The sequence below is a fragment of the Alligator sinensis genome, unplaced genomic scaffold, assembly GCF_000455745.1.
Source record: "Alligator sinensis unplaced genomic scaffold, ASM45574v1 scaffold215_1, whole genome shotgun sequence".
NCBI classification, from domain to species: domain Eukaryota; kingdom Metazoa; phylum Chordata; order Crocodylia; family Alligatoridae; genus Alligator; species Alligator sinensis.
Window position 1 is genome coordinate 1,171,105 of NW_005842259.1, and position 10,457 is coordinate 1,181,561.

Here is a 10,457-nt window from a genome sequence, read left to right on the forward strand (position 1 = left end):
CTTTTTGAGTGAAGACTAGTGTTTCTAATTGTTTTTAAATGACTATTCTACAATGCCAGACTTCCAACATGGCTAGTTTGTACATGGGTGCATATGGCATGCTCTCTAGGCCATGTGCATTAACTCTTTCAGTGGGCGTGTCCATATTCATTAACACACCGTAATTTTGGCATATTAAGTTTAGTACCTGTAAAAACAGGTACTAGTTTAATGTGCCATTATCAGCACTACTGCGCATTACCACAGATGAATGCTTTTTGTGTGATGCTTAATGCGCATTGGACTAATCTAATGTGCAGTAGAATTAGTCCAATGGGCATTAAGCATCTTGTGTAGATGCATCCAGCATTTCTCAAACTTTTGATACCTGGGGCTACTTTTTTTTTCTCTTGAGTTAAAATTAGCAGCATGCTTCACTCATTGGTCTGTGGACCTAAGCTCACCACACAGGGCTGGTGCTCTTGCAGCACACTAGTATGTTACAGCACAAACTTTGGGAATTACTGCTATATTTTAATGGTGAAACTTAAGTTGTGCTGCCGTTTATTTTGGCAGTTAGAAACTTAATGTGTAAGCTGCTTCAGTGTTCTCACATTAGTACAGAGTTGTCTGAGTTTTGAAAGGACTTTATTTTTACTGTAATTTCAACTTTTAAATTTGTAATAGTGTAAAACCTTAAAATATCTTTTGTTTAGTCACCCTAAATACAGTCTAAAACGACATTATTTTGTGTAGCAGCCTGATTTAAGAATTACAAATATTATTGTCCTCCCCAATAAGAATATAAAAACTACCATTTACTGGGTCATAATGTAGGTCTGTCTTGCCTAGTATCCTGTATTGCAGTGGCAGAGGGTGGATGCTGAAAGAGATATTGAACTGGGTATGACCAAGGTTTATTTCACTGTTCTCTCACTTGCAGTTTCCAGCACAATACTAGCTAGAGTGTGGTAACCTTTTAAAAAAATTCACCTCTTTTTAACATTAATGGTGGGGGGATGCATTTTGGTTCAGAGTATCTGCAATCAGAGTTGTGTTATAATAACTTTTTAAGATGACTAAATTTCATGTTGGCTTTAAATATTGCACCTTTAAGTTCTCTGCCTCTTGTTGGTTTTATAATTGTACACCTGTAATTTAAAAATAAATTCTTTGCTGTTAAAGACCTGTATAAAGAAAGGGTTTGCATAGCTGACCGAGACAATGCCAAATGCACAAACTGAACTGAAAATAGAGGATTTTTTTTTAATGTCATAGCAATCTTTGTCTGTTTTTAGCAATAGTAATCAGTGTTCCAGAAACATGTGGCTCTTTTTATAATGATGTTTTGTGTTGTCTTTTTAAGGTATGCCTGAGTGCACAAATCTACCTAAGAAAGGTGGGAACTTCCTTTTAATCTTAGTGTGTGGTGGTTTTGAAGTGTTATTTTTATTGGCTTTCAGGTGAACTTCAGCAAGCCATTGACTTGTTCACAGCAGCTATCAAGCTGAATCCTCGTTTGGCCATCTTGTATGCTAAACGAGCTAGGTGAGTAGCACAAACTACTGATGCATTTTCATGATCTTTCTACAGGTGTCACAGTGCAAGGGAAAAACAGGGTTCTGTCTCAGATTTGATGTGGATAGGCTGAATGAAGAGAGAGGGGAAAAAAAGCATACTTTGAACCTTGGCAGAAGTAAATAGTCCTAGTTTTACATCTCACTTTATTTAGACTTAACCCTAAAATAATGGGACAGGGTTATATTGGCCTTCACCTTCGTAGTATTATGTCTGTGCATGGCTGGCCTCTTTTTCCCAGCCTCCTATATCAAAGTTTGCATATGTATAGTCCTTAACTTTGTTTTATATCCAAGTTAATCTTGGCCAGTGCAAATGCTTGGGTATCAATGTTTTCTGTGATTACATTGGTTCTCATCAGTCTCTTTCTGGTGCTACCTGGGAAGCATCCTTCCCAGTGCCACTTGTGGCTCCAGGCACTTGCCAGTGGTTGCACTCTTGGAGATGGACAAAACTTCAGTTAATTTAACATCAAAACATGTTGGTAAACTGATGCAGATGAAATAATGAACTTAAACTATGTGCTGATATAAAGAATACAAAAAGCTTTACTGAATCCTAATACTGAACTTGCAGAATAATGAAACATAATAGCTATGACATAATGGAAAATACCCTATGTGTTAAACTAAAAGTTTCAGTCCCACCCTTCCACTTGAGAGACCCAAAATGTTACCTGGTCTTAGTTTTTCATCTCACAATAGATCAGCTTGGAAAATATATCTGCTCACTTACACTATGGGGACTACAGGTCTTCTTTTGTCCACAGCTAGTTCATAACTGATACAACAGGCTGTTGTCTTATGTCACTTTGAAAACCTATGTCAGAAGGCATTCAAACTATTTTAAATGTTTAGCTTCTTGTACCAACCTAGGTTAAGGCTTAAATACCCATTGTTTCTTACTATTTCCTTCCTCTTATCAGGGGTGGGCCTATTAATAGAGTTTTGGTATGCTCCCATTAAAAAAAACAGTGAAGGAAATACTTGGAATTTGTTAACCCTGATTTTTTTTCATTCAGAAAGCTATTTTAACACTACAGGAAATCACAGTAGTTCAAGGTCACAGGCTTAATTCTCAGATAGCTAGATGCTCTGGGCCTCTTGCTTGTGCCCCATGTAGCATCTCCTTCAGCCCCATATCCCTCTTCACCTTTCTGCCTACTGTTTGAGTGGTTTTTTTTGGAACTACTTGGTTGGGGAACCACCTCCTGGAAGGCGGGATAGTCTAGTCCTTGTGATCCCCTGGTGCTACCAGTTCATTTAATTGAGTTCAGACAAGGTTCCTTGGGTGAATTTGATATCCTTTATTAGACCAACCCAAATAGCTGGAGAAAAGTTATTAAGCAAGCTTTCGGGTTGAAAAACCCTTCGTCAGGCTAAGGAAGTTTCAGCAGTTGGTGTGTGCTCTTCCTGGATGGATTTTCATTCCATCCAGGAAGAGCACACACCAACTGCTGAAACTTCCTTAGCCTGATGAAGGGTTTTTCAACCCGAAAGCTTGCTTAATAACTTTTCTCCAGCTATTTGGGTTGGTCTAATAAAGGATATCAAATTCACCCAAGGAACCTTGTCTGCCTATGTCCTTAGACCAACACAGCTACAACCTAAACCCCTTTAATTGAGTTCTGCATTTAAGGAATAATCCTTTTCACAGATATTTAGCTCTAAAGAAAACTCAACTGTAAGACTGTCTGCTTGCTTTTGTTTGGGGTTTTTGCGTGTGGGTCTGGTGGCTTTGTTTGTTCTCTCTGCTTCATTATTCCTAAAAAGAGAAAAAGGAACAAAATTAGCTTGTCCATGTCACTATTTGGTGATAAACTCTGAATATTAGTGGGAGCAGGGAAGGTGAAGACACAAGCCTCTTGCATCTCAAAATCAGTTTGCATTAGAATTCTTTAAATGTGTATCTTATTCTCTCACCTATTGAAGTTGATTGTATGAAAAACATTGGAACCATTCCTGACGAAGAGTTCAGTGGTGGTTGAACATGTAAATTATATTTTGTCCTCCTTACAGTGTTTTTGTGAAACTACAGAAGCCAAACGCTGCTATTAGAGATTGTGACAGAGCCATTACCATTAACCCAGATTCAGCACAGACCTACAAGTGGCGGGGGAAAGCACACAGGTAAAGAATTGCAGTCACAGTTCACCTCCCTTACTTTCCCACTGTGTTTTCCATTGTAGAGTCTGTTGTGTGGTGCTGTAGTACTTTGAAGTCATAGTCATAGGCAAGAATTCATTATGCTAAGTTTGGGTGGGTGACCCTTTGTGGCGAGAAGGGAGATAATGCTGGGACTAAGTGTTCTAAAAACTATTGCATGTCTTCTCATTGGTCACTGAACAGCCTAAGTTACAGGACCATGAGTTTTGTGGAATATAATTCTGTGTTTTTTTTTCTAAAGGATTTCAAAGCAGTTTATGTGAATAAAGTTAAACTTCTTGGGAAGAGTAGCTTTTACTACAAGTCCTAGCTGAAATTTTAGGATGTAGTTATGCAGAATGTAGCTATTAAAACAGGCATTTGGGCGACAAGATAATGGAATATCTCAACTCTATTTATAAAATTTAAAAAAACCAACAACCCTAAAAATAAATAAAGAACTTTTTATTGCTTCAGTTCTGGGTTTTTGTTTTTTTGGGTTTTTTGTTTTTTAAAGAACAGTTTTAATATATTAAAACAGTGAAAAATTCCTTTTTTTTTAAGGAATATTTAAAGGTACAGAGCTATGCAAACTAACCAGCCATAATGTTTAACTACCAGTTAGTTTGTTACAGATAGTTAAGCCATCTGTGCTATGGTAGTGTGATGTTGGGATGCCCCTTGTCCCCAAGCCCCTCTCTACTGCTTTGTTGTAAGTCTACAAGGAACAGAGAAGGATTTGCCCCTGGGGTAACTCCTTATCCCAGGAAACCTTAATTCCTCATATCCCAGACCAGACCTTGCAGCTTCAGAAGAGGAAAATGTATATATAGAATACTATAGATTGCTTCCTCCACAGACGAAACATGTTAGTAATTATCAGTCATTCTGAAAATAACCTTAACCACAGACAATTATTAAAGTATCTAACGTAGAGAAAAAATCATTCCACAAGGAAAATAAATCATACAAACTTAACCATAAGCTGGAGAACAGATTGCAAAAAACACAAAAATGGGGGAGGGTGGAAATCTCACCCTGCTTTTCACACTAGACAGCAGCACTAGTGAACAGTCCCACTCACTCCTTGTTTCCCCTACAGTAGGGCTGTCTACTGGCAGCCAATAGGCTTCATGGCAGCCTGGGGCTCCTACCTGACCAGTGCTCCCCCCCATTACTCTAGCTGCTGCTGTAACTCGGGTCTCCTGAGCTAAGCCATTCTCTCAGCTTTCACTTCCTACTCCTGCCCTGGGAGTTGGCTTAGGGGCCTGTGGCTTGCAGTAGCGTGGCCCCTCCAGCCGCTTAAAATTTGGACAGCACTGCTGTACAGGTTACCCAGCTTTTCTCCAACTGTGAACGTAGACCAGGAGTGGGCAAAATATGGCCTGGGGGCCGGATTCAGTTCACAGCAGGTCCCTTAGTCCTGTGTCCCAGGCACAGGCCAGCTGTGGCACACCCTTGCCACCCTGTGGGCACACAGGAGGGCTGGGGTGGCTCTGCAGCTGAACTGTCTTTCTAGACTGCCCAGGTGGCAGGCGGCTCTTTCCGGTTGCCACTGCCACCAACCTCAGCCATGCAGTACTGGCGGGGAACTGTGCTGCACAGCCCTGGCCCTGTGCACATGTGCCTGCTCCTGGCTTGCCCATCTGGGCTCAGCAGTGGCAACATGGGACACCCTCACCCTCTACACACCTTTTCTTCCACCCCATACACCCCCACCCCTCCATGGTCCCCTACAATATACAAGAGTAAGACTTCATTTTGAGCTATTATGCAATCAGCTCTCTATACACAACACCACACACAAATCGGGACAAAAATATTTTTAAAAATAAAATTCAAACGTTATCATCAATGTTTGATTTTTTTTTTTTTTTTTTTTTTTTCCAGTTCCAAGATGGCAAACCCCCTTCCCAAAAGGAGTACTTCTGGGGGCAAGGGGAGGGACTTCCCATGGCAAAGGTCAGGTCGTTAGGGAGCTGGATTTCCAGTCCCAAGATGGCGGCCAGGGTTGAGGGCTGCAAGGGTAGCCCCACCAGCTTGCTAAATCTCAGTAAGCGGCTCCCCACCCAAAATAGTTGCCTGCCTGGCCAGCAATGTCAATAATTCTGGACAAGGAGCTTTCTCCAAAGATATTTTTTTGTCTTGTTTTCCCATTCAGTCTTCAAGTTGTATGTGTATATTGTGCTGATGACTTCTTCCCCTGAGATATGCATATGACTGTCGTGTTAAGAGTTCTTAATTCAGTTTTATATTCCTGGGATGTAGAAATACTTACATCCTTGCATATGATTTCTTCCCAGACAGAAACTGTTACTCGCATTTTCTCAGCTATTCTATCTAAGGAGTGAAAAATAACTCCTAAGTGACAATCTTCTGTTAATGAATTCTCTCTGCAAAGGGTTTTCCCTCTGAAACGTAACAAACAATTTTTGCAGGGATGGGCCTCTAATATATATACCACCACTTCCCTGGCTGATCAACATGCATAACAATGTCAGGTGCATATTTTGGAGATCAGATTTATCTCTGGCATGTAAATAGTTATCATCTGGTTTGGGCATTTCTGAAAAAAAAACTGGAAAAAATTACTTTTCTGGCTTTACAATTTTTTTCATGAAAATTTAGGGGTCTGGCCAGCACTGAACCGTCTTAAGACCTGACTGGATGGATAGCTCTGCCCATATTAAAAAAATTAGGTGTTTGATCCTCTAGACATTCTATCATCCAATTAATTTTTTGCAGTGACATGGTACCTGTTAGATGTAATACACCTCTGCCCTTTCCTCTAGGAATATCTTCTTTTCTAACAGCAGTCTTTTTTGTGCAGTTGAGAACTGTGACAGACAAAAGCTCTGAAGCCAGTTAGGCTTCTCTTCCATCAGAAGTGGCTGTTTTGGTGGTATAAAGGATGGAAAAATTCCTCATTAGTTTTTTCCGATTTGGTTTCTGTGATGAACATGACTTATCAGCAAGTTCTGGTGTTTTCAGTAACCAGTCGGGTACTGTTGTGTATTCACTCTTAAAAGGCTAATGCAGTTATCATTAGTTGCTAGTACTTTCAAGGAGAGGAAGGGAAGAGAATCTGTGGGGCAACACCTGTGTTAACATCTTCTCAATTCCAGGCTTCTGGGTCACTGGGAGGAGGCTGCACATGATCTTGCTTTGGCATGTAAACTGGATTATGATGAAGAGGCTAGTGCCATGTTAAAGGAGGTGCAGCCCAGAGTAAGTAGTGTGTGATCAAGGAGTGAATCTTTTGACATCTCTATGGTGACCTTAATCTTACATGGTACACTGTAAACTTTCTAGAAAACAGTGTCCAGTAGAACTACACAAGTGTCTTTGCAGCCTCTGATGTTTGCAGACTAGATTATAAAGTCCTTCTATGACTCCAGCTACTTCAGTTTCTTCTTCCCCATGGACAGTTGTAGGAAACAGGATGTCTGAAAGTTTCCTGTATATAATAACATTACAAACCCACCTGTGTATCTCTCTTGTTCTTTGGAGTTCTGATCTAAGATAGTTTCATAACCTTGGGTCCAAATACTCAGTGCTTCAACATGCTTTAGTAAACACTAAATCCTTGAGATTTAGTAGCACTGGGGATTTATTCTGCACTTGTGGAAATCAAGAGGCAATATTCTCAATATAGTTCCGATAATAAATGCTTCTGCTGGTTTACCACAAGGGGGCAGCATATGCTTTCCTTTTAAAAGTTATAATCCTTCAAGGTAGGCAGGTACTTATACTACAAACAAATTCCTGTACCCAGCAGCATGGCTTAATCTGTATACCATACCCCTATAAAAGGCATTTTCTACTGATACAACTTCTTAACCATTTTACAAGCTTAAACTGTCCCATGAATGAGCCTACTGATCTCCTGGGATCTCATGTTTGTTGTGAACCAAAGTATGGTCATCTCCATAGATTCATATCAGATAAGCATATAATTTACTTAATGACGTAACACAATGCTGGTCTCAATTTTTTTTATCAGTAACTGATATGTTACCTGCAGACTGATCAAATGTTTAAATTGTTTAAGTCCATAGCATTTCTCAGCCGCTGTTTTTGGTGATTGTTCTCCATTTAACTGCATAATAATTGCAAAAAATGACTAGCAGCTGTCAATTTCAAGGCTGCAGCCATAAAACCCAAGTTGCTGCTTGGTATTGAAAGTGGCTTAGCTGCTCATTTACTGTACAAGGACTTGAGTCAGTTACTTTGCCACTCACAACAAGGAAGTTTTGTGTTGGGGTGTAATGACACACACAGCCGAGAGCACAGTAGGTCATCTACTGTATTTACTTTTTACTTGAATAGGGTTTTTTTTCCCCCCCAGTCAGCATGGAGGGGTAGGGGGGAAGCCCCTCGTCTTACATTCACATACAAGGAAAGCTCACTGTCTGTCATTAAATTGCTGCCAAAAACAGCATGTGTTCAGTAATGGAAACCAACTATGAAGCTGATTTAAGTGCAGCCAACTATGAGCACAGCTATAAAATGCATGGCCTGTGGGACAAAAGTTCCTGATAGGAACCTTTTTTAATGCGTGGCCCTCATAAAATGGTGCGGGGAGGTAGTGTCTTCCCCAGGAGAGAGAAGCACTGGGCCTGGGAGTACTGCAATACCAGGCTGGCACTTTGGTGACAAAAATGGTAATGGGAACCTTTTTAAAAAAAAAAAAAAAAAATTCTCTCAGGCCAAATCCAGTTAAATCGGATTCCATTTTGAATTCCATCCACTGAGCAAAGCTCAGTTGTTCAGGTCCGTGTGATGTTACTACCGGCAAGTTTCTTCCCTCCCAGACTCTTTAGCCTGGGGTTTCGGATGCTCCCAAATCCATGGCAGGCATCTTGCATGCAAGCCCCAAGACCTATGTTTGCAACCAAGACCTATGGGCTCAGATGCCCATGATTCTTGCTTGCCCTTATCCAAAAGGATGAAGCTAAGGGGAAATCCCACATCTCCATAAAATAAGCATGTAGCTGAGATCCTCATACTGGGAGGCGGTAGTACACTCTCATACTGGGGCTTGCCTGCATTGCATTGGGCAAGTCTCCACCCTCAACTACACAAAGACACAAGGACTACACCTGATAACTTAGTTTAATCCCTTTTGGGTCAGATCATCTGTGTTAAAAGGCATTCTCAAAGGATAAGACATGCATAATGTGTTCAGTTTAAATACATAGCCTTTTTCAGTTCTAAATACATAGCCTTTTTCAGGTCTGGGGCTATGGACTTAAAAGAACTTTTGTGTAAACAATGTTGGTTAAGTTCATAGTGTTGTCAGTGCCATGGTATTGGCATCCCTTTTTAAGGCTTTTCAGTAATCAGTTGAAATAAAGCAAGCTAGTCAGTTCAGGGGCTGCTAGTATATATCTGTGACAGGACTGTGTACTTAATCAGCTTTTCTTTGGGGCCCTGGTACTATTGAGGGGGGTATGGGTAGACATTTGGAAGTATTTAGACACGGTTTTCAGAGGCTGTAATGTGAAAGCCCTGAAGCCATCCATGTTTGTGTGTTAATCTTTTTGGAGCTAGCTCAGTGGCTAAATTTATCAATGTCAGTATAAAATGAGCATTTCCAGTGTGTGCTTTGTAATACGCACGGCGATATTCATTGTTCCTTTTCTCAGGCTCAGAAAATTGCTGAGCACCGGAGGAAGTATGAGCGAAAGCGGGAAGAAAAAGAAATCAAGGAAAGGATGGAGCGAGTAAAGAAGGCACGAGAAGAACATGAGAGAGCACAGAGGGTGGGCTTTTTATTTGGCTGTTAAAAATAGTACTGTGTGAGATCAGTAATGTGGTGTTTTCAAGGTTAACCTTTTGGGGAAAAATTCTGCTATATACATTTCCTTTTTGTCCTTTTTTTGTAACATGATATAGGGGGTGTGACCCTCCTTGACTAACTGATAAATTGGGAGCAGAATTTTGCATAACTGTTAACTTTTATCACTTTGTATATAAGCAAGTTTTATCACATCTTGTAATTTGTACCTCCCTTATTTCAAGTTTGTACACCAGAATTACCACTTTTTAAAGAAAGCTGTACCCCTTATGGTTGCAAAGAACCTTGTGTTTGGACTGTTCTCCCATGTGGTGTTTGGACTGTTCTCCCATGTGCCCCCTGCCTGTAACAACCTGAAGCCTTTTCAGTTTTTGGTTTGAGCTGAAGTGTATGATTTTTCTGTCCAGATTCAGAGAGCATGTTTCACTGAACATGACTGACTTATTCTGGCATGTTTTCCTCTTGCCAATTTTTCTTCCCCCCCCCAATACATATCATTACCTGGCTTTGTGTGTATCCAGGTACTTATGTGGTTATGGGTGCCATGTTTGAAGTGCCTGATATGGCCACTTGCACTGTGTTTGCAAAACTGTCTGCAGTATCACTGCTTTTTTCAGAATATGACATGCTTTTGTTTGTAGGAGGAAGAAGCCCGGCGACAGGCAGGAGGAGCTCAATTTGGTGGCTTCCCAGGTATTCCTTCTTCCCTCCCCTCCCTTCTTCCTGCATTTAATAGCAGAAAGTTTCTGGCTTTCTCAGGAAAGATGGGGTTTGCTTATGCTCGTGGCCAGGGAGAGTTGCTAATGGATGGGGTTAACTTGGTCTCTTCTTGTGCTTAAATGTAGATAAATAGAAACCATTTTTTCCTTCCCCCATTAAATGTACCCTTATCCTTTGTATGTTACAGGTGGGTTTCCTGGAGGAATGCCTGGAGGTATGCCTGGGATGGCAGGAAT

General features: G+C 40.7%; 1 protein-coding gene across 2 annotated transcripts in view; it reads left to right on the plus strand.

Moving 5' to 3' along the window:
* Positions 1-10,457, plus strand: part of ST13 (ST13, Hsp70 interacting protein) — a 21,714-nt gene that overhangs the window by 6,928 nt on the left and 4,329 nt on the right. For both annotated transcript variants that reach the window (XM_014521809.2, XM_025208927.1), the window contains exons 6-10: positions 1,443-1,527; positions 3,576-3,686; positions 6,827-6,929; positions 9,350-9,466; positions 10,143-10,194. In XM_014521809.2, the coding sequence (XP_014377295.2) occupies positions 1,443-1,527; positions 3,576-3,686; positions 6,827-6,929; positions 9,350-9,466; positions 10,143-10,194 (468 nt within the window). The remainder of the gene's footprint in view (positions 1-1,442; positions 1,528-3,575; positions 3,687-6,826; positions 6,930-9,349; positions 9,467-10,142; positions 10,195-10,457) is intronic.